Genomic DNA, 25,069 nt, shown 5'->3' with positions numbered 1-25,069 from the left:
GCATCAAACTTTAAAGACAGTGAGCTGATGTCTGAAGCTCAGGAAAAACTGATAGAAATATTCATACCTACATATCATGAATAAGAGCTATGCAAAACTAAATATCCTGAATACAAGATGTTAAGCAAATAAGTGATGGAAACTGTAACTTTCCCACCAAGACAATTTGATGTTACTGGTTTTATTCTGAGGAAACTTTCCTATCCATATTGAAAATACATACATTTGAATGTGAGCTAATATTAAAGGTTTTCCAAAGAGGAAATGAAGACCTGCTGAGGGGTAACAAAACCCATAAAGTTCTCAATACCACTCAAGCTATGTAATGCATTAACTACCTGAAGAATGCTAACATAAGGCTAAATTTAAGTTTTATTATAAGCTAAATTTAATTGGAGCCTGTTTGTATGCCTAAAGTTAAAATGTAGTGCTAAAGACAAAAATAGAGGTCAGAGATAAAAGTCATAATTCACAGGAACCTATATTCTCAGATATAATTATCTGGATAGTAGCCTACCTTTTTATTTTTTTATGTCATCTTGAAAGGCAGCTCTGACCCATGCCCTCTACACTGATGACAAAATGAAAGGACCAGGAAACCGGCAGCTAAAATCTATTGTTTGTTTACTAAGGGCTGTCTTGGTTCTTGAAGATGTATCCTGGGGCCTGGGATGCGGCTTCCCATTTTCAGCATGAGACAGAGAACACTTCTGTTTCTTTCCTGCTTTGATTAGGGTTTTTCTGAAATAGATCCCATGACTGGGCATACACACAAAGAAAATGTATGTTGTGGAGGTGTCTACAGGGCCATTTTCCCTGCAGCATTATTTGCAGTATCCAAGATATGGAAACAACCCAAATATCCATCCTTGAACGAATAGACTCTAAAAATACAGTTTGAATGCAGAATAGAATACCATTTCACCTTACAAAAGCAGGAAACTATCGTTTTAAAACCATGGGTGAGCTAAAGATGATGTGAAGTAAAGCGGGCAAGAGAAAGAAAATTGTTATTGGATTACACTTACATTCAGAATCCCAGTCAAGAGTCAGATTCATAGGAATAGGGAGTCTTACAAGAAGGTAAGACGGGGGTGAGTTGAATAGGGAAATGGGAAGCAGGTCAACAGTTAGTTCTTTCCCAGTGCCTTCTCTACAATAAAGTAACATGCATAGAGGGGATGGACAATATTTCACAATATCTGTTGCCAAAGAAAGATTGCAGAGATGATATTTTCATGCCTAAACCCTCATTTCTTGGATTAGTGCCCTTGTCTGAATTGTATCTTCTTCTCAGAGGGAAATCTCAGCAATAAAGATAAGAGTCCCCTCACTAGAGAAGATGAGGACAGATCTTTCCTCTCCTGGCTTCCTAGCAGCTGAAAAGCAGGACCATGATATAAAAGCACTCACTACAATGTTCCAGTCCAGGATTTTTAATCTGGAGTGAGTGATGGTAAGAAGAACAGACAGAATTAATTTCAGGACTGGTGGTGAGTGCAGCAGAACTGCCAGCATACGGCATGAAGCTGTCCTCATGAAGAAATGCAGATTAGCACATTGTGATATTAAGCCTTTAGTTATTATATGGACAAAAGAAAAAGGTTACAAATACATGCTGCTGTGCATATCAAATAGGCAAGTTATGTTGTACAAAACAAGAACAAAAAGATGACAGCAATTCAATGGGCTGAGAAGAGGTGCTGATTTCTCTCTGAAAGGACTTGTGCCTGGTGGTGACAGGTAGTTATTCAGAAGCAGTGCTGAATCAGAACCTGTGAGATGATCAGCAGCGGTCCCCAAGTAAGATGGAAAATGGCCTCTAGAGAGTGTCCCGCTGACATTTCCATGGGACAGACACATCACTTCTCATATAAACTCCTTGACCGCAGTGGTCACTTGCCCTTCTACCATGTGTTTGGAAATCAAAACACCAGAAACATTGTACGAACAATCTGTATCACTGCTACCATTTTTTTATTCAAATTTTTATTATCAAACTGATGTACAGAGAGGTTACAGTTTCATACGTTAGGCATTGGATACATTTCTTGTACTGTTTGTTACCTTATTTGGTGTTAGAATTTTGAAAGGTTTCCTCAAACCATTGAAACACAGTAATTTTTTTAAATTAATACTTTGCACTCACTTGCCCCAATAAAACCAAGGTATGCACATCTCCAATTCTTTCCTACAAACATTCAACCCAAATGCTGGAACTTTATCAAACTCACATTTCTGTGCCACTTCAAATTCACCCTGAGTAATTAGGGTTTAACAAGAATTCTAAGGTGCAGACAAAAAGTCCTTTTAAATAATCTGAAATGTGGTCTATTGACAGATAAAAATAGATTTCAAGAGTTTATGTAATGACTTTGAATAAAAATACATGAAATATAATAAGAAACTTAAGTTTATAATCACTTTTTTAGTAGATTCTCTATAAAAATAATCCTAGCTAGTTTGGAGGCAATAATCAAACTTGTCCAGTTCTCAGAATAGATAAAAATGAGGTGCTATTTACAGGTATTAAAATATTGTGTCATAATAAAAAGGACATACATTACAACATTACCAAAACATAACTTTCTGGAAAAGATTTTCTCATCTTCAATTCTTGTTTATTTCTAGTCCTTCCTTGCCACCACCAAATGACAACTGAACCAAAGAACTGTAATTTACACAGACACACCAAGTCTTTTAGTCTCTGTGTATCTTTGAATGGCCTCTTCTATCTTTTTGAAAAAGCCCTTCCCCCTGACTCTCCTGGGTCGTAAATCCTGTCAATGGAGACTCAGCACAAGCATTATGTCCTGTCCAAAGCTTCTATGGACCCGTATGCAGAGTAAATGACATCACACTCCCTCATCTTCCAGAAAATTCTGTGCAGATTATTTTTAACAGGTAATTATCACATTGAATTATAATAATTAATGTACTACTTTTCTTCTGTACCCATGAAATTAGCCTTTTCCTCAGAGGCTTGTCCCTGTGTAAGAATCTGTGTTCCTTTTGTTAAGTGTGCAATACACCTCCATTTACTATAGCCATTATGAAAAGTCATATCTTCTGACCTTTGTATCAATCACGTCCTGTTGACCTCCCCAATTGATGGCCCAGTATAGGTGACATTAAACAGCACTTTCTTTCTAAACTCCGGTCTGAACTGAATGGTCTTGCATAATCTACTTTACCTGTCTGTGCCTCCCATTGCAGATTTATAAAAAGGGACTTGATAAGGTGAGTGACTTCCTGAGGTGGAAAACAGTATAGGCTTCCTTTTTCCTTTTATGCCCTGATTGTGTTTGTAACCCACCACACAGTTGGCACTGACAGCTCTCACCAAAGCACACTTCTAAAATGCTGCTGCTAAAGTGTGCACAGGCATGGGCTCAGTAAGGGTGACACTTATTCTCAACTGGCAGTACACCCTTCCATCTCCATTTTTCCCACTCTGACTCACAAGGGAGGCAGGGTTGCTCCTAGTTTAATGACAACATGAATCACAGCTTCTGGAATTTAATTATGTTTGTTCGGTAAATCTGGAATGAATGATTAAATGACTATTGATGGACAATGTGTGAAGATGTTCCAGGGCTCCTGTTAAACCCAATGAAATAGGACAATTGTGCAATTCTGATTTTCAAAACATTTTGACAAACAATTTTCCATTTGCTACTACAATCCTCTCAAATAAAACCTTCAAAGATTATTAGCACTTTACCAAGTTGGGAACTGTAGCTCTAAGGGATTAAAACATTAGCTTAAAGTCCCCCTTTCCCCATGTACACAGTGTCATCTAGCCAACATAATTAATTTGCGTGGTGCCTGGCTAAGAAAAGTTATTATGTTTTAACTTTCTTTTCACATGTTTTCCTATGATTTCAATGAATTAGTGAAATATGGGTTAAATATTAATTGTCTACGTTATTGGACCGCAATAGTTACAGAAAGTCCAGTCCATTACTGAGAAGAGTAATTCTGTAGCTTGAGAGGAGAAAAGAAAATAACAACTATTTTGTTTATGGATAAAATTGCAGAGATTAAAGTTACTTGGCAAGTGCTGTGTAGCTCAGATGGTAACACAGGTTTGCAAAATACATAGTCTAGATTACACTTTGCAGTAAATTTACCCCGGTATGGAGAACATGGCAAGGATTTTTATAACTACTTTGGCAATTAAGCATTGGCATATAGTGCTCCTAAACAATATGTTGATATTTTTTGTAAATCATCTGTTTAGGATCATTATGCATCTTCATATGAATTATGAAGATATTGAAATAAAATTAAAATAGAAATGAAATATGTTGAATGTCTTGTCCACAGCTACTTAGTAATTATGGACAAAATGAAATAATTCATTTTTATGAAAGTTTATTTTTTATCTTATACTAAGTTTATCATCCCAGTAAATGATCTTGTGTTACTCAGTTTTGTTTTAGAAGTTCTAGCATTCATTTTGGCAACAAAATGTAAAGCCATAATGGGCATATCATTGAACATTTTTTATCTTAATTTACTCAAATAAAAATTATGCTAATAATCACTGGCATGCATGCCACTTACCTTTACCTTTCTACTTTATAAGCCAAATTACTCAAACCAGATAATTAATCAATCACTAACAAGTTATACAAAAAAATGCACTACTCAAGACATTAGTAATTTTCATTGTTTTATGAAGAAAGCTGTTCTTTGATTTTCTTTCTTTTTTTTTTTTAGCCAGTCCTGGGGCTTGACCTCAGGGCCAGAGTACTGTCCCTGGCTTCTTTTTTTTCCTCAAGGGTAGCACTCTGCCAACTTGAGCCACAGCGCCACTCTGGCCTTTTCTATATTTGTGGTGTTGAGAAATTGAACCTAAGGCTTCATGTATTTGAGGCAAGCACTCTTACCACTAGGCCATATTCCCAGTCCTATTTTCATTGTTTTATAACAAGAGAAAACGTTAAAAAGAATATGAAAGTAATCATATTACAATTTTACTCATTATATTTCCTATTAAAATTTAAAAATAAATAACAAGAAGTCAGAGAAAGTCAATAGTTTTTTAATATAAGGAATAAGACACAACTTATAACATATAACACAACAAATAACTTTTAACTATATATTTTGGTAACATGGAGGTAAATATAATTCTATAATGGTTGAATAAAAGCAGTTTCCCTTAGATCTATTTAAGTTCAATATATAATTTTTGCTGTAGGTAAATAATACTAAATTTTACTTTGTCCATGTTTGAGATATGTTATTTCTTCTTTAAAATGTTTTGTAAATTATCCTTATAAACATATGCTTTTTAGTCCTTAGTTATGTCATTCTACATAGCAATTTTAAGATAATTTTCATTCCTTTTTTTAATCTTTGCACAAATAACTTAAATCTATGAAGTTTCATTCTCAAGCTGAAAAATAGTTAACATGGTAATTCTGCATTAGAAATGAAACCATGAAATGACTAGTCAGCTGCAAGGTCATGAAACCAATATGCCTTACATCAGACAAACATAGTGAAGTTAAAAAGAAATATACCAATGTGACAATACACAATCTAGCTACGTATCGGTAAATTATCAGTACATGTACCAACATATCACCTTGAAATTTGTGGAATGCATAAATCTTCACTATCTCATTAGTTCAAAAATTTCCCCTCATATCACTGACAGTAATTATAGAAAAATAATTCAATTCTAGGCCTTTGTAACACTTATCAAAACCTTCTGTAAGATTGAGCATGCAAAATCAGGGGCATCCGATATGCTAGTTAGATGTTGAAAGAAAGAAGACAAAGTCCATGATAATTCAGCTTTTACTAAGGTAGTTATGGGTTACACTCAAGTATAATAGACCCTTGGTATCTGCAGGTATATTTGGGTCCAAGAAGATGCTGTTATATAGATAGGATTTAAGCAGAACTGAAAACAATGGGTTATTGAGAGCTTCTTCACACCGGATGTCTAGGCAAAGCACAATATAAATTTTAACTTCTGTATTAAATTTTATTTTGATATGCTTATTCATTATTTTTCAGATTATTATTATTCAAAACCACATGTATATCCAAAAACAGGTATTCATACTTTTTCAGTATGTTTTCCAAATTTCCCACAATGTTTGAAGGCTAACTAGGGTTAATAACCTCTAGCTTCTAAAAATAAAGCCCTTAACACACCATTCAAATATTTTCTTATCCTGATTCTTGTTTCAGTCCTTTGCAGTATTTCCTGCCTCATTCCTCCTCACAGGCTCTACCTACCATCAGTCATTCGCTAAAATACCATCATAGGTGCTCTCCTACATACTCCTTCTACCAGAAATTATTCACACTCACTCTTCTCATGTTTCAACTCTTCAAGCTTCACTTCCAATACAAATCATTTTTGATGCCTCAAATTAGACATGACTGCTACTCCTTTGAAACCTTTAGTAACATCTATATATTTCAATCAGTACACCTAAACATCTGTCTGCTATGTGACTGTAATTTCATATTATAAGTAGATTCATAAGGAATTACAGTTAAGTTTACTCTTATATGTATCTATAATACAGGGACAACAGTAAAGCATTTAATAAATATTGGTTACATTAGTATATGTTAAAAGTAAGTATTTAACTTTGATTCCTAAATCAATATTAGTAATTCACAAATTTGTATACAAATTACTTATATCATATCTCAGAATTCCCAGTTACTGAACTGGAATAACCTTTATTCCTTTGGACTCATTTATTTTCCCAAGAGAATAATACACTATATGTTTAAAACATAGAAAAATTTTACCAAGGTTAGTTTTAATTATTGCGATTTTTGTTGAATAGGCAAGTACTTTTCTACATATCTCACCCATAAATCCTTAAAAATGAACAGTGTCTGATTGGCTATTTTAAAGAAAATTAAAGTGAGACCAAGATACTAAGATTTTTTCCAAGAAATTCATTATTAATAAAGATCAGTGCTAGGATTCAGTTTCAAGCTATTTAATTCTGCAGTTCTGAATAAAGTTTAAAAAAAAAGAAAAGAAATATAAGGAGATGCAAATCAAGCACTTTACTCACCCGACTTTAACTGGAACTTATCTCTGCTTTATAAATCACTACTTCCTCTGTTGAATATGAGCAGAAAATTGTCTTTAACTCGTCTTTAATCATCTCACAAAATGGAGAAAAATGTCATGACTTCTGGGCTATTAGAGATTCTTGACAGTTCAGAGCAACTCTGACATCTTCAGCTTTTTATTATAGATTCTAATGTGGAGAGATGAGCTACCAACATACCTTCTAAGTAATTCCAACTTACTTCTAACTTTCCTTTCTCATTTTATCTTTTATTTGTTTCTGAAAAGAAGAAATCTACGTTATACATGACTTTTTCCTTTATTCCACAGCTGTCTAATTTAACTCAAATGAGCCATGAAGTGAATATGTACTCTGAATGAAAACAATCTTCTTCCACATTTTTCCATTTAATGCACTCATACTGAAAGCCTGAGCATATAAAATTTTTGTCCACTACAAACTGAAGGAATATATAAATATATATGTATGTATATATATACATATATATGTTTGGACATACATATGTACATACATATATTTGTATGTATGGGTATATATATATGTATGTGTGTGTGTGTGTGTGTGTGTGTGTGTGTGTGTGTGTGTGTGTGTGTGTATGTAGATATACTTTTTTCTCCACCCAAAAAGGAGAAGACAATTTCCTGGCCATTTTCTTTCTTTACTCAGAGATTCATTAAGGTGATCTTGTTTAGTAACATTTAAATAAATAGATAAATACAATCTATAATCAAAATTTTCTCAGATCATTTTCCATTTATATAATATGGTATGTCAAACTTACCATATTTCTTTTCATTTTGCTACTCAGTTCATGATCTTAAAGAAAAATGAGATTATGCATTACGAATCTGGAGTTCCAAAATGTTAAACATTTTGAGTTTGACATGATGCCACAAGTAGGAAATTGCACACCTAATCTCAAGGGATGGTTACAGTTAAAATGCAGATCCTCTATAAATACAGCATAAAATTAACTTCACAGCAATGACTATAATCTGCAGATCAAACATAAATGGATTTTACACTCTATTCCATGATACATGAGAAACTATTCTAAAAAATCTAAAATCTGGAACATTTATAAACATCTAAAATCTGGAACATTCTTGGTCCCAAGCATTCAGAAAAGTATATTAAACTAGTCTTTGGGCCTGTTTCTCAATACAATAGCATGTGAACTGGCACTTTTAGCTCCAGAAATAATATAATTTTATATCTATTGTCTTTCTTAAACTAGACCTTTTTTACATCCTAGGATATGATGCCTTTGCTCACTTCTCTTACCAATAAAGAGTCAATTTAGAAGTAGGAAATTGAAAGGGAATACCAAAATTGAGAGACACAGGGTAAAAAAAGACAAACAACTACAAAAGCAATACTTGCAAAACTGTTTGATGTAAGTGAACTGAACACCTCAGGGGGGAAAAGGGAAAGTGGGAGTAGGGAGGGGGGTTTGAGGGACAAGGTAACAAACAGTACAAGAAATGTATCCAATGCCTAACGTATGAAACTGTAACCTCTCTGTACACCAGTTTGATAATAAAAATTTGAAAAAAAAAAACGTCAATTTAGTATATTCATTAAAAATGCAAGTTTTGGAGCCATAATGACTGTACTGATATCCTTCATCTGGGTATAAATTCCATTGGTTCTCTTAACAACATATAAAAAACTTGGTGATTCAGGATAACAGTATTCTTCAGTCTTACAGAGACTAGAGTCTGAAATTTAGCTAACAGACTTAGATCCCTCTGAAGGTTCTAAAGGAGAATAAGTTCCATGTCTCTTTCCAACGTTGAAATGATTTGCCACAGATCTGAGTCAGTTTTTGCTATGTAGCAAATCAGATTGCTTATTTTGTGTCCAGATTTCCTCATCTGTAAAATGAACATAATGATGTCAATATCATTACCTTAAAAGTTGTGGTAAGGATAATAAAGCTAAGTCCTCAAAACCCACTGTTTATTTTGTTTCATGTGGGCAGCTACTTCTGGGAAAATGGCTCATGGAAAAATGACCTTTTTACATTTTTAGATGAAACCCCACCAATCTCAAAATCCAAGTTCCTTAAAATATCAGATACCTGGCCATTTCTAAAATATAAGGCTCAGAAGCATATTGATTTAATTCTATAGTTTAGTACTCCTCTTGTTTTTAAAAGGATAATAATTGCATACAGAAGGTGGATCAATAATGGGCGCAGTATATTGTAGCACAGTTTTGCTCACAAATGGAAATAACTAGATTATTTCAGCATATTTTCAGTGCATTAAATTTTTTTGATATAGCATATCATTTCTAAAAGTCAAGCTACTTGTAAAAGAAAAACATTAAGTCCTCTGCATGTTCACTTATCTTCCATATTGTAGAATATAGGTTTTTACTATGACAGAGGATGTTTCAAATGTAATAAAAGAGCAAAGTTATAATATGGTTTTAGGAAACTAGTATGATTCTCTTTTTACATGTCCTATATTTCTTATATATTATTGAAGGTAGGGGTAAAATGGTTGGTCATTTTCCTGTACCTAACCAAGAAAATCTACAGAATATCTAAGTACACAAAATGACATTGGTTACTTGTTCAAGTGTTAAGAGAATGGTTAAAATACTAAAATAAATTGTTTGATTTTTTTTAACAAATAGATGATTAACTACAAGTTATACATTTTACTTGTGAGTTCCCCTAGTAATAGTATGTTTGAGGAGTTACCAATTCTGCAGAGTGACTACACATGGGAAAGGTGTCAATCAAGGGTTTTCTTTGTATGATGGCTTGTGACCCAAGGAAGGTCAATAAGATTTTCTTTTATAAGACTAAGATTTAAGCTGAATAACACAAGGACATGAAGAAAATGGTTGAAATCAATTCAATCCAATTGTGCTGGCAGTTCCTTATACTTTGAGCCTAGGTCTACTCTGGTTCTCTTCCTTCCAGATGGCTCTCTAAAATAATCTAATTCCATAGCTTATCCAAAAATCTGACAAGTAAATATATTTCTGCTTATGTTATCCTACTTTAATTCTTACTGCTTGTAAACAACTCAAATATTTTGAGGTTGCCTATCCAATTCAGTATTTCTCAAATCATCTATCTAAATGATGGAGGATGCTTATTAAAGTGAACAATCTTAATGAATCTCCCAGGCATGTCAAATTCACCTGTCTAGGATAGACCTCAGAACTCATTTGAATAAGGTCTGCAGTATTTCCTGTAGTAACTATGACTTGATTATTGCTCTCCTGATCTGATTTGGGAGAAGAGTCAAAAGAAGTCCACCAGGAAGAGAATCAGGAAATGAATGAAGTTATGGTTTCTCATAAGAAACTTAAAAGTTGAAAAAGGAATGGGATTTAAATTTAATACCATTGAATTTTACTGTTGGATTCTCTTTTTTTTCTATTAATGACTGAGCTGGGAATTTAACTTGAGTCTTTTTATTTGCTAGATAGGTACTACACCACTGAGCCTACCATTTCATTTTTAAAAGTATACTGATCTAACAGGGTAAAGCATAGTTTTCCTTTTTCTTTTGTGGTTACTACTTTGTTTGATCAGTTTTGTCAGGTTGCTTAATCTTCATATAAATTTCATTGGTAAACGTAGTACAGTACTGTATGTTAGTTGCCCACATTAAAAAGGCACAATTGGACTGGGAATGTGGCTTAGTGGTAGAGTGCTTGCCTACCATGCAAAAAGCCCTGGGTTCGATTCCTCAGCATCACATAAAGCCAAAAGTGGTACTGTGGCTCAAGAGGTAGAGTGCTAGCCTTGAACAAAAATAAACCAGGGACAGTGCTCAGGCCCTGAGTTCAAGCCCCATGACTGGAAAGAAAGAGGCAGAATTAGAAGTACAGTTGTAGAATTAAATTAATATACAGTTGAATATAATACTGTTGGAAAGCCTCTGGCCATTTTCTTTACTTTGCCTAGTGTGCCAAGCTTTCCATCATCTATAGATACATTTTTATTTGTGCGTATAATAGGAAAGACTGCTGACTATAAAGCATGCCGTTGTTTTGCAGAGAAAATATCCTCTGTAAGCACAAAACCCCGATGATATCTATTTATTCTGAACTTAAATTAGAAGTTATTTCCCCTATACAATAGTCTCAAGTTATATTTGGAACACTTAATGTAATACAACCTGAAATATAGTAGAGAAAGTAACAAGGTACACTTTAAATTTATCATTCTTTTCATGATAGCACTAAAAGAAGCTACTCAGGATTATGTGAGCCAGGGCACTCCAGTGAAATCTGAAGTTTTAGAGCAAGCTGCATAGTATTTCAGATTGTATGTAGGCATGTGTGTGTATGTGTACACAAATGGGCTGATATACAAATTGATAATACTAGCATAGTGTAAGCAACTGCCTGTAAGTTCCTAAGAAGTATAGAAACCTCTATGTATTTTAACTTCTTTTGGAAAAATATTCAAAAAGTAAAAGGCAACATGCATAATTAATTCAAATACATCCTCATCCCCTATTTATGGCTCAAAAACATTTAATAAGCACTTAAATCTTCACTCTGGAATGCTGTACACAGTAATCTAGAGCAGATCTCCGTATTCTTCTATCAGATGGCAAGACACCATCTTTACTGCCTTACATGTCTAGTTTTTATTTATTTTTTATTTTTTATTTTTTGGCCAGTCCTGGGGCTTGGACTCTGGGCCTGAGCACTGTCCCTGGCTTCTTTTTGCTCAAGGCTAGCACTCTGCCACTTGAGCCACAGCGCCACTTCTGGCCCTTTTCTGTATATGTGATGCTGGGGAATCGAACCCAGGGCCTCATGTATATGAGGCAGGCATTCTTGCCACTAGGCCATATCCCCAGCCCACATGTCTAGTTTTTAAAAGAAACACTCATCAATCATTGAATTGGAAACATTTAACATTATTCAATGTTCAAGAAAGCAAGCAAATGAGGAATAACTACCAAATTCCTTCTCTCATACTTAACAGTAGTACATAACCCTAATTTGGGTATTTTTTTCATACAGTTGCTGAGGGGCAAAAATAAATCAGCTGCAAACAGTGGATGAGGGGACAGATTTGTGAAAGGTATTAATCTGGATCTCACATTGTGTTCTGCTTCCAGTATCAAGGCCATAATACTGATTCATTCTCCATGCTCCAGTTTCCTCATCTGTAAAATTAGATTATTGTATTTAATTGTACTCCTCTTTTTCTTCTTTGTGGAAGATTATTCCCTTTAGTAGTTTGCCAAATGTAAAATCAATGATCCTTTTCTATCTGCACCAAACTGAAAATACACAGGGATCACATACCTTTAAGCAGGAGTGCTGAGAAAGAGCATCATTGGCCCAATACAAAGCATGAGTTACATTGTGCCCTTTATGCAGTCACTATAGACCTTGGCTAAGACAACGTTCATCCTCCAAAATGGACAGAAAAATACAATCTCAGCATAGAGTTTACTTATGATGTGACCTAGGTCTCTATTTCCTGACCCAATTTCTTTGTCTTTTGTGAATTTGGTATGTGAATCTGTCACATTAGATAGATCTATGTTACTTCACTGAAAGAGATTAAGAAATCAGTACCAGATGGGAACGAATTCTGGTCCATCTGCTGTTTGATGGCCTACAAAGACAGGATAGAGTCTTTGCAGAATTACACATGATTAAAGATCTAATAGCTTTGGGAACTTATAATTGGGAAAGCAGTGGGATTGTTTGAACAAATCATTTGCCTTATAAAAGGTTTACTCCTATTTTCTGTTATTTCTTCATAGTAAACAACTGTTGAAGTTTTCAAGGGGAAGATGGTTAGGGCAGTAGTTGATATATGAGCCTTCAAATCAACCTCCCATGGAGTCATCATTATCATTATCATCATCATCATCATCATCAACAACAACAACAACAACATTCATTCTGTCTCTTTCATCACTTCACCATCAGACTGAATCTCTATAAGACTATTCTTCTCATAAGACTTGGCTCATCATTCTCCTGCAACCTCTCATGGTGTCTCACCAAAAAGAATTTTGTCCCTTTTATTGAAGTACATACTCTCTTCATAGTTTTTTTTTTTTTTTCAAATAAAGGATGTTGTTTCTCTAAGATTTTTCTATTTGGGGGTATTTTTATGACAATTATTTCATATAAATAGACCAAAGTAAAAATATTTATGAATAATTTATCCTGTCTTTTTCTGACATTTCTTGAATTTAAATTCATAAAGTGAAAGATTAGTTTTCATCATTCTACTTAATTGCTTTCTAGAATACTTTATATATTCAAAAATGTTTTCCATTAGTATATTGTCTGAGACATAATATATTAACATTAACCCTAACCCATAACATATCTAGAAAATGTTATTAAAAGGATTAGCAAAGATCTATACACATTTACTATCTTGGAAAATTGGACTGAGCTGTAATTAAGTGGTAGAGTTCATAGCCTACCATTATCTCTCTCTGCTACCTATTTTTAGTTAGGTATGAGGCATACCTTTTCTGTGGATATGAGATAAGTGAATTTGTAGTAATTCACATTTACACTGGAAGATACATTTCAATAAAATTATAACTAAATTATAGTAAAATTGGAAATATACAATTGACCTCTTGCCAGACTCTTTAGTCTGTAAACTATGTTTACAGTGATTGGTAAGTGAGCATTTTATTTCCTTAACACCTAAAAAATATCAGTATGTGCATCTATCTTAAAGTAAATCTCAGTAAGGAAGCACTATTGAATGGAAAAACTTGAAGGCTTAAAACCCATCTTGATAGCCATACAAAGAAAATAATTTAGAAGGCAACTAAAGAAAAAATATATGGAGTTAACCTACCACATGGAACTAACATATAATAAAGAATTTAACATAATTAAGGTTAAAGCCATATTCATTCCAATTTAATTAGCTAATAAAGGTAAATACAAATGGCCAATTCCTATGACATATGCCCTACTTTTTCATTAGACAAGAACAATTTCCCATTTTAAATTGGAAGCTTAGAGCAACCACATAGAAAAGAAAAAAAATACTTTATTTGGACAGCAAGTTAACCTTTGACAAGTGTATGAAAGGAAATTAAATGGGTGGTTTTCTCTCAATGTCGCATATACCATGCACTATTGAATTCTGGTAGATCTTCTCATAAAGCAAATACTATGTCTGGAAAATGGGATGTTCATAGTAATTGTGAAATGGTTAATGAGGTACATATAAAAGTATAAATAGCATTGTATCAAAACTCAAAATGCTTTCGGTTGAGTCAAGTCTGGTTAAACAAACAAATTTAACTTACATGCAGGGCTCTAGTGGTAGAGGTAAGAGGCCCTGAGTTCAAACCTCAGTATCATCAAACAATAAATAAATAAATAATACTAGCCCAATTCAAAATGATTAGCAATTTATTAGCCTTGTTAGGTCTAGGGTTTTCCAATTAATTAAGTATTTCATCCTCCAGCAGGTATGTCAAAAGATATACAACCACTCTAAGAATTAGTTGAGAAAAGAAGTGTTCTATTTTTATGGGGTAAAGGGAAAATCATAAAATATTAGATATGAAAATAGTTATGTTATTGTATTTTAGGAGCTACATTGATAGTTTTTGGTGGGTTTTCTTTTTTGACATTCTAAACGTACAAACCTAAATGTCAATACCTAATCACGGGGAATCTGCTATTGATGTTCTTCTGTTTAAAATACCAAGTCCTGGCAATAGTTTCCACATTTTCCAAATACAAAATACAAAATCTATCAAGCAATGATATATCTAATTTCTGAACACAAATACAAGTATGATCAGGAATTCTGAAGGTCTATACACTGCTAGGAACAACTATTTAATGAAGTTAAGAAAAAAATTAAAAGACAACAAGAATATGACATAAGAGGAGATGGCACTAAAAATTTGAAGAAATATTTTAGCCTGTATTTCATGTAAACCACATAAATACTGTCAATTTTATACTCACTGAGAAGCAAAATATTTGATAACTAAGGAGTATATAACCTGTGGATATTTAACTTTGTGTTATATTATGAAAGATAATCTCATCATCCTGGAATTCTTTTAGAGTAAGACAAAAGTAACAAATAAGCTGAGTCACAATTACAAGTTTGTGTTTCATATAAGACACAATGGCTCAATAGCTATGTGCATATATATGATCATATAAAAATGATGTTCATCAAAATGAACTCCAAGAAATGGAAGAGGATTTTTTTTTTTAGTGTATTGTTTGAAGTTATTTCTTCTTCCTTTCTTTTTCATTTGGTTTATTCCCTCTTGTCATTGCTTTTTATTTCTGCATCCTTTGCTTGAATATGAGTTTATCTGATTTGAGGAAAGAAAGGGGAGTCACAGAAGTGGTGTAACAAAGAGTGAACCCACTCAGCAGTGATACTCAGTAGTAGGTTGGAAATGAAACTTTACAAGTTGGCGTGGTGGTGGGAGGAAATGGGGGAAAATAAGGGAGGGGGTTGACACTTAAAAGAAAAGAATTCATTACCTTATTTATGTAACTGTAACATCTCTGTACATTATATTACATTACATAATAATGTCATATAATAATAAAATTATAGTTATAATAAAATTCAAATAAAAAACTTTTTCACTTGTTTTTTTCATTAAATGTAACATATAAAAGAGTCAAGGTAACCATGAGCTTCCTTATTGAATGCTGAGATTCTAAAATTTTCATGGGTTTTAGCGTTTGTTGTTTGTGGAGGCATTATGCTCCTTGTTAACAAGTGAACCACCATACACTTTGTTTTATTTTAGAAATGGATACAGGTCTGCCATCATTGTGTGCAGTGGAATCTAGCAGTGGATTAGTTATTTGTCATCACATAGTTTTTAAACTACCAATTATTTTCTCTTGCATTCACAAGATAACTATTATTTAAGTGTTCTTTATAACTTCAGAGAAACTGCCTGAAAAGATTTTCAATACTGTAAAAAATAAAGACAATTTCTATATTTTCAGAGTTGAAGGGAATAATATCAGAGTGTTTTATGCAATATATAACACCAGGAAGAATCCTTAACCAACAGACTTATTTACAAAGTGCCGTCATTCTATTTTCCTGCCTCTATGTTCTTTTGATCATTGTATGTTTGTCATTACTTAGCTACCACATTATCTTAAAAAAAATCAATTTCAGTTGTGTGAGATATTAATTCTTAGAATAACTCACGCACTGGCCTCTCTATAATTGAATTCTCTAATTATACACTTAGTTTCAATTATCTTTAGCAATAGTAAAATATCATATCAACATAGTAAAGAGTAGAACATGTCCCAATTTATAAAATCAAAGTGCCTTTAAAACACTCTACAATTCCAATCGGCAAACAATGATTTCAGTTTTGCATAGCTAATTCTTACTAACACAATGCCTTTTTATTTCCTGGTTTTTACTTAACTACAATTCCCATAGGAAGATAAACTTTATCCATTAGTTTGAAAATGACTATTATTTTTAATTCTTGAAGAGTCTTCCCATAAGCTACATGTTGTACACCATGACCTGAATAAAATATGTATATATTTGTATTGCTCTTCTACCTCAAGTATCAAATACAAACAGCTGAAAGACTATACTTTTGAAAAGACTGTACTTCCTGAGAAGAGTCTATTTTTATTTTATCAGAATAATATTTTTGTATAATACTTCTTTTATCATACCCACTTGGTCACAAACATTAACTGAGCTTACAAACACAAAATAACAGATAATACAGTTCTGTCTCTTAGAATCTATTTTCTAATGCCACAATTATTTAATATCCCATATAATAAAAATGAATGACTTTGACATCTGAAGTTTTTTAATGAAATGGGAGGAAGGGGAATCATTTTCAGTTATATCTATTAGGCCCAGGTCCACAAATATATCAATAGCTAGGGCACTGAGTAGTGTCCTAGGAAATTAGCGCGCTCACACACACACACACACACACACACACACACACACACACACACAAATAAACACAATTTTGGGCCTCTGCCTCTTAGCATCCTTGCCTTTCACCCTCCCAGTTGCAATAAATCTGGAGAAGCTGGTTATATTTAGGACAGAAGTTAAAAGCATGCATGCATTTTCATCTCAATTCATGCTTCAAAGAGCAGTTAAAACATATGCTCGCTGCTGTTTGAGATTGACCCTTAGAAAGTTCTATAAGAAATATAGTAAAATTTATCTCCCTTTAAATAAATAAATAAATGAGAACAGGTTAATTTCATATTCTTTGAACTAAAAACTCACTGCTCATCAGTCTATGGAAAGTCACTGTGAAAAATACACACATACGTTTTCAGAGTGTATTTTCTTTTCACATAATATACAATATATCTGCATACCTCAAAAAAATTAGAGAAATCATATGACACTATTTTAAATTAAAAGCACATAAAAAGATAGTATTTCTTTAAGTTTTTATGTCACACATTATTTATAGCAAAGTCCTTCATCTTATATAAAAATCACTATGTGACTGAAAAGTAAGTAACAAATAGCTAAGTACAGATAACAAAAAGCAGTTTACTGAAATTCCAGAGAACAGATAATGAATAATCATCAAAGCATCCGTAACTAGCATCATGTCTGATATTTCATATGTGGCTGGTGAATGACTTGTTTTACAACTTACAAATAAAATATATTCCATTCAAATAAGTGCTACACAAAAATGATCATGAATTTTGAACATCAAATAGTATTGGTGTATGTATATGTACGTGTGTGTGTTTGAAATTATGTATACATACATAAATACATAAAAATACGTACATTTTAAATATTTTTATTTTCTTATGAGATTATGGATTTTTTTCCTGCCAGATTTGAAACTAAATGTGATGCAGATCAGAAACTATGTCAGATTATATATTTTTGGAAAGAGAGATACTCTTGAAATTTTGCATATATTAAAAAGTGAACGTTTCATTTTAATTTTAAAATATTTGTAATTTGAAACTGAAATTATATCTCATATTTTTTCTGTAAAGGAATAATTACATTTTTTCTAGAACAACCTGTGAGCTGAATTACGTTCTTATTCGTACAAATTTTCTTTCTTTTTAAAAAATATTTTATTTTGTGTCAGTAATAGTGGTTGAAATCAGGGCCTCCTGCTCTTTGCTTGGGATGTGCCGTCAAGGCTACAGCTCTACAATTTAAGCCAATTTTTCTTATCTGTAGTTGTACAAAGGAGCTCAACTCTTTTGATCAGTGTAACTTTTTGAATATATATTTTAAAATACTTAGAAATGTTTAGGTGAAGTATCTTCCAAGTATGACTTTCAACATATAAACTGAGATCAAATTAGAAATTTTATGCTTTTAGATAGCTTTAAAATTATTTTCTTATAATGTTATCAAAAAAACAACTCAATGTACTGTGTGACTAGTGGTCAGGCAGGGTTTAAACTGACTGAAATTTACTATTACAGCAAACAAACATGTTTTTTCACTTGTCACTGTCTCCCAGAATAGCATATACTCTTAAAGTTTCCTTTGTAAGTCTCACATGTTTTGTGAACATCCATTTGTTTCATTTCATTTAAACAGAATTCAACAACACCAGGGCACAGTATCTGAGGATCAAACATGAGTGATACTGATACATTTAGGAATCCTCAAATATTGTGCTTTGTTAGCTAAAATAAGACTGTACTGGATGTCATATTGCCTTATGAAATACATACCTACTAAGTTGTGTCATTGTGCACATAAAAAGAATCTATATGGCAAGTTATGTCTTCAGACAAGCATCAGAAAACTAAATTTTCTGATCGGATAGGAATATCATTGCATACAGTGTCATGAAATAGAAAAGCTGAGCAATTAGGATTATGTTTTAAATCACAGACTGTTCCACCTGACTAAATGGGAAATGGGCTGTATATTTTTGTTCTACTCCATTTGTCTTCAAGGTCATTTTAATGAGGAATAAGGAATATCTGAGTTCCTTGTGAAGAAAATTATGAGAATATTGAATATGTATAACTATTTTTTTCTGTAGGGACAAGAGAGTACCATAAATTTTGCATCCAAAATCAGACTCAGGTCCATCAGCTTCTCATGTTCACTGTCCCTGCTTTAGGTCAAGCCACCAGTATTATTTTTTTTAATTTGTTAGATGCCTAAATCTTCCCTTGGCATCTTCCAGTTATCTTTGTGCTCCTCCAGCTACAGTCCTATTAAAATGTAAAATAGCCCGCTTTATTCATTTGCTTTACATTTTACCTAGGATAATGTGAAAACTCAACTGCTTACCTTGGCTGCTTTTCTACTCCATTGAATCTGGTACTATCTTTCAAACTTCAGTTTTTGCAGCTCTCTTTCTTGCTTAGTAAATTCCAGTCACACTGGACTCAATTTTTCAAATATGTCAGGCTCATTCACTTCCAGGCAGTTTCCTCTACTTGTAACGCACTCTTCTTTCTATGCACAATTAGCTCCTTCTCTTCCTTGAAAACTAGGCTTAAATGTCACCCCCACCCCCAGGAAGGCCTTTACTACACTCCCATTTCCAATAGCAAGACTCTCCTCTTATTCTCTGTCTTCTCGCTGGTTATTGCCTGGAATTTCTAGATTTTATTGTTTTATTTACTTATCCAACTTCCTGAAGACACAGAGCATGCCTATATGAGTTATTCTTTCTCTTCATCATCTACATTTTACAATCTAGAAAATACTTAAAATGAGACAAGTAGAAAAGTAATATGTTTCTTTTTGTTATGTGGTGGTGGTGGTGGTGGTGGTGGTGGTGGTCTGTGTGCTGCTGGAGCTGCTTGAAATCAGGGCCTGGTTGCTCTCTTAGAGCTCTTTTGCTCAAAGCTAGCAATCTGCCACTAGAGCCACAATTCCTCTTTTGGGTATTTTGGGTTCTTAATTGGAGACAAGAGACAAGGACTTTCCTGCTTGGACTAAATTGAACAGTACTCTCCTGTATTCTCCTGAGAATCTAGGATTACAGGCATAGGCCACTGCTGTCCAGCCTATATTTCATGCTTCTCCTTTTTTTGTTTTTTAAGAAATGAAGTCTACAGGGACCATAAGTTTAATAAAATATTATATTTGATTAAATGTCTGAATTTGGGTAAGTTCAACCTATTTTGGTTTTTTAATATATACATGTTAATCACTACCTTGTTTATAGTCCTAAGTGTTGAAGCAACAGTATAATGAAGAGAATTATATGGCTCTTGGGTTTTGGTTGACATTCTCCAAGTCTGAAGTTATAAGCTTTTGTGGTTGTGAAAGGGGAAAGGAAGACAGGGAAGGAGGATGAATATTAGGACCTTGTGGTAGAAAGAGGATTGGTTTGCACAACTATAAGAAAACTATCCTGTCTTTTGTACTTAAAGAATTTACATTAGCATGGAGTGAAGAAGAAACAAAAGGCTTTTTACTTTAATACTTTGCAATTGTTTTGTTTAAAGAAAGTAAAAAATAGAAAGCTATAACTTCACCATTAATTTCTCTTGTATCACTAAATGTAGGTCTTTTTCCTCTTTCCATTGTTTTTAAAAAGGCCTTTTCTACCTCAGATATTTTTTAAAGATTTGGACATGTGTGCTATTCTTGATTATGTTATTCAAATTAGGTTTAAAAGAGTCATTCTTAATATATATTGTTTTATGTACCACTGTGTTTTTATGTGTACTTTCATTTCAAACCCAGAACAAACCACACTTAGAAGTTCATTGCTGAATCTATATAAAAACAGTATCTTTCTACTTTGCATGCTAATCATAATTGATGATGCAATTATTTAGTTTAAAATAAAAATGACATTCAGGTTGCACTTATGTTTAACCAGATGCATGTGATAACTATCTCTTACATCTTTAAGTAGTTTATCCCTGACCTAAAAATCAATATCATCTATTAGGAAGAATCTTTCATAAATATTCTCTGTAAATGATCTTTTATCCTCATTTAACATCATTTTAAATATCTTCCATATTTAATTTTTACTGAAGTGCTTTTACATTTTCCTTAATTTCTACATTAAAAATTATTAAAAATGATAGCTTATGAAAAATGCCGATTGACACGACTAATTTTAGGCCATCAGTTTAGTTGGGCAGATATTTTTAAGATCAGAACTGTTTATATGTGTCACCTTGGTTGATGTTGCAGTCAATTCATTCAAATCAACTCAAAGGAACCAACTAGCCACACTAATATTTTATTTGTACCTCTTGTTGGTACATTTTATGACAAAAATCAATTCCCACAAGCATGTCAATAAAATAAGCTCACTGGATTCATGTACTGAAATTATAACTCGACGTTATAAAGTATTTGTTTATGTAATTGACTGTTTTTATAAACTGTAGCTCTGAAAGATGCATCAACTCATTTAGATTATAAAGTACTTTTTACTGAAGTAGTTATTTTTGTGTAGATTCCTGGTGGCTACTAACCACTGTGTCCGAATCCACATGGTTAATTTACACATGAAATAAGACCAGTGAGAATACAAAAACTGATGTTTAAATCAAAATTTTAAGTATCTCATTAATACTATGGCTTGAAATGGAGGTTAAATTTGAATGAAAGGGATTTGAATAGAAGTCATGTTTTTCACTTAATCAAATAAAATGATATTGAAAAGTATCACTCATGCTAGATTGATTTGGGTTACAGAAAGAAAAAGTGAAAATAATTAATTTTGTGTGTTCAACTCACAACTTTACACTTACTTAAGACATCAGGAGAGATCCTTTCTGTAGTGAAATTACCCTCAGTATCACATCAGAAAACTGAGGCTAAGAATGAAGTGCTGGGGGTGGAAGGGAGGGCCTAGGTGGGTCATTCTTTTCACCATGAAGATTTTATACAATTTTGTACACATAGGGTAGAGTAATAAACTTTTATTTGGGGAATATTGTTACTCAAGAAGAAAATTTAAAGGGAAATGAAGTTTGACCCTCTATAAAATAACAACTTGAAAAACATTAATACCAATTAATAGAAAATGAGAAACATCTTTCCAAAAGAAAACTTTACTCATATATACTTTCCATGTTGTATACATATAATATGTAATGTTCTAAATGTGTGATGTGTAAGACTTAATATTTTGACTAGTTATCTATGAATCCAAACTTAAGAAATATCTCTAAAATGTTTACAACAATAATATTTAGAAATCTGGTAATAACTATGTTGTGATGGTTTTAGTATTTCAAAGTAATATAAAATGAATATCAGGCAAAATTTCTAATTGTCTTAAGTTTAACCTATAAAAGGAATTTTATAATCATTTGGGACTAGTAAACATATTTGATGATACTTTCTCTGTTTGGGTTGAAGAATTCAGCCAAATTTTACCTCACCTATAATTTGGTAATACCTAAGTATATTCTTATAAGAGTTTCAGTAGCAAACTTTTAGTGATCCTATTTAACTGATGGCAAAACTAGGCAAGAAACTTTTATGAAAATAAATTTAAGCTAATTGATAAAAACAAACAGATTATATTTGTTACGCTGGATTAAGCATCACTAAATAGTAATAAGAGTTATTACAATAGATAAGCAAATAAAAATATTACAAGAGTAAGAAGAGGTTACTCCTGAATTTAATATAAACATTGACAAGTTCCTAATTTCAAATTGTATATGGGTACTTACTTATATTTGGGTACTTACATATTTTTTGAAATTATTTAGAAAGCCGAGGGTTTATGGTGGTTGCTAAATTACTTAGCCATTAAATAAAACACTCTTTCTGAAAATTCTTACATGTAATAGTTTAAAACCTGGAGTAAACTTTAATCATCTGTTCCACATGCATAGGTAAACATAAAACACAACTGTCTGACTTTCCAATGATTAAAAGTTGTTTCATACACTTAAAATTTAGAAAAGCCAAGTAAATAAGGTGTTATCTCCACAGTCTGTATTTTCTCAGAAGTAAAATATCCCTTCATGCTTAATTAATACCATTAGTGATGGCAAACAAACAAGAAAGTGTAAGATTGTAGATACCACCATAGAATATTATGATGTTATAGTGGCCACTTATGTGCAATAGCTTCAAAGTGACAAGAGCAATGGACTGCTCCAAACTCACAAAGCACTTGTGATTTCCTGCTGTCTGGCAAAAGGTCACAAGTACGAAAGCATAGCAAACATGTCTACTGTATAACTGAGATTTCAGTGAAACTGATTCTGGATGGCTATTAATGTGTAAATTAAATAAAATGTATGTGCATATTACCAGTCAAATATAAGGGTGTGTCCTTTGACTTGTCATTTCTCTTATCCTCCTCACCTTCCTGCAAAATTATATCCCCCACATACGGCTTCTGTTTGTATTATTTGTAAATAGGATGTAACCCCCTCCCCAAACACGTGCTGTGTTAAATGATCACACTTGTTTTGTATTGTAAGCAGTAGGAGGCAATTAGAAAATAAGTAACACAGACTTGTCATCTAGAGTCAGTGACAGCATCCAGTCAATTGAGGTATGGAAGGGAAAACTTTTACAGTTGTTTGATACTTAGTGTAAGGAGATTCAGACCAGGCAGGTGGTGGTTTGACAGATCTTGAAATACAACAGAAATCCAAAGAGAAAGGTTGCATAAAGCTTTAGAAAGAACATCATCAAATGCTCTAAGAGCTTTAAATCACTTTTCGCATACTATTGACCTTCACTTTGACATTTTATCCACATACAATTTCCTCCAGGAAACCTGTCAGGGACTTGATGAAGACATTAACAACTAGAAAATCTACACCTAATGCTTATCTACACCCCACTGAGCTCATCACCCATCTGTGACTATGTGAGCTCAGAATAATTTTGATCAAGTGTGTATTTGATGGTGTGGATGGTTGGCAGACAGGGTTAAGAAAGGAGGGCTGGGCCAGGGAGACTTAGAGTTACTGGAGGCCGAAGGCTGATAGGTACTCACAGAGTAGAGCAGAAGCAATGATCTGCCTTTAAAGTAGGCTTGCGGGAGACCCACATGTTACCCTGTGATGAGCTACCACCAGGAGTCAGAAGTCTCCATTATGTCTGGGCCATGAAGCTTGACCTCTGGTGGATATTGAAATGGGGTAGGATCCTGCAGCCGTCAGAGATGGAACTCACGTGCTGCTGAGGCCGTTTTTTAAAAGGAATCTGGAAAGAGATGCCTGGGGGCCTGGGTCCTGGGGCGGTGTGGACAGGGCAGAGAGCTGATTTGGGAAATACCCTCGACTCTTTCGTGTGGAAAGCCCAAAGAAAGGGCTCCAGGGCGAAGTTAACTGCATGGACTCCTCTAAGACCCTCCTCTGCCCCCGCCCCCTCCGGCCTCTCCACCCAGGCCCCTTACCTTGGTTGCTGGAGACGTGACTGCAGTCGCCCGGCCAAGCTGCCAGCAGTGGCAAAAAGAATCCAAATTGCAAAAGAAATTCTCGGACTTCGCAGCCCCTCATGGCTCTCCCAGGCTCTCTTTTCCCTTTTAAAAAGAAGTGGCAGCAACGTAGCCAAGTGTTGTGTGTGTCCTGGGGGTCCTGGTCCACGTCTTCTTCCTCCTCCTCTTCTTCTTCCTCCTCTTCTTCCTCCACCCGGCCCACAGGGGGTGTCCCGGGGCGACCCCCGCGCGAGGCCCCGGGAGCAGGGCACAAGGGTCCAGGCTGCCCAGGTGCCTGCGCAGCTGCTTGGGAAGAGGTCGGTGCAGGAGGCGCCAGGGAGCTCCTGGCGGCTGGAGGCGAGGGGAATTGCATCCACCGCCGTGTCCCGCTCGCGCGAGGACTATTCACTTGGGCCCCGGAGAGAGCGCGCGCGCAGGAGCGAGCGAACGATCGAGCTGGGGCTGTGGTTTGGGGGAGGGGCGCGAGGGGCAGTGGGGGAGGGACGAGCAGGTGCACAGGGCTCTTGGGGCGCCCCGTGCGCTTCTCTGGACACAAGTGGGCACTTGCAAAGCCCCCAAGTAGAGAAGGCACAGCTGATGTGCAAAGGCTCCAGGGATTGGAGAACTTTC

The 25,069-nt window shown here is 34.2% G+C and overlaps 1 protein-coding gene across 2 annotated transcripts in view; it reads right to left on the bottom strand.

The window, feature by feature from the left end:
- Epha6 (EPH receptor A6) overlaps positions 1–24,812 on the bottom strand; it is a 711,982-nt gene extending 687,170 nt beyond the window's left edge. For both annotated transcript variants that reach the window (XM_048346467.1, XM_048346468.1), the window contains exon 1: positions 24,419–24,812. In XM_048346467.1, coding sequence (XP_048202424.1) covers positions 24,419–24,812 — 394 coding nt within the window. The remainder of the gene's footprint in view (positions 1–24,418) is intronic.
- Positions 24,813–25,069: the final 257 nt, after the last annotated feature.

Source organism: Perognathus longimembris, chromosome 5, assembly GCF_023159225.1.
Source record: "Perognathus longimembris pacificus isolate PPM17 chromosome 5, ASM2315922v1, whole genome shotgun sequence".
Classification (NCBI taxonomy): Eukaryota; Metazoa; Chordata; class Mammalia; order Rodentia; family Heteromyidae; genus Perognathus; species Perognathus longimembris.
This window is presented reverse-complemented; position numbering and strand designations above follow the sequence as displayed.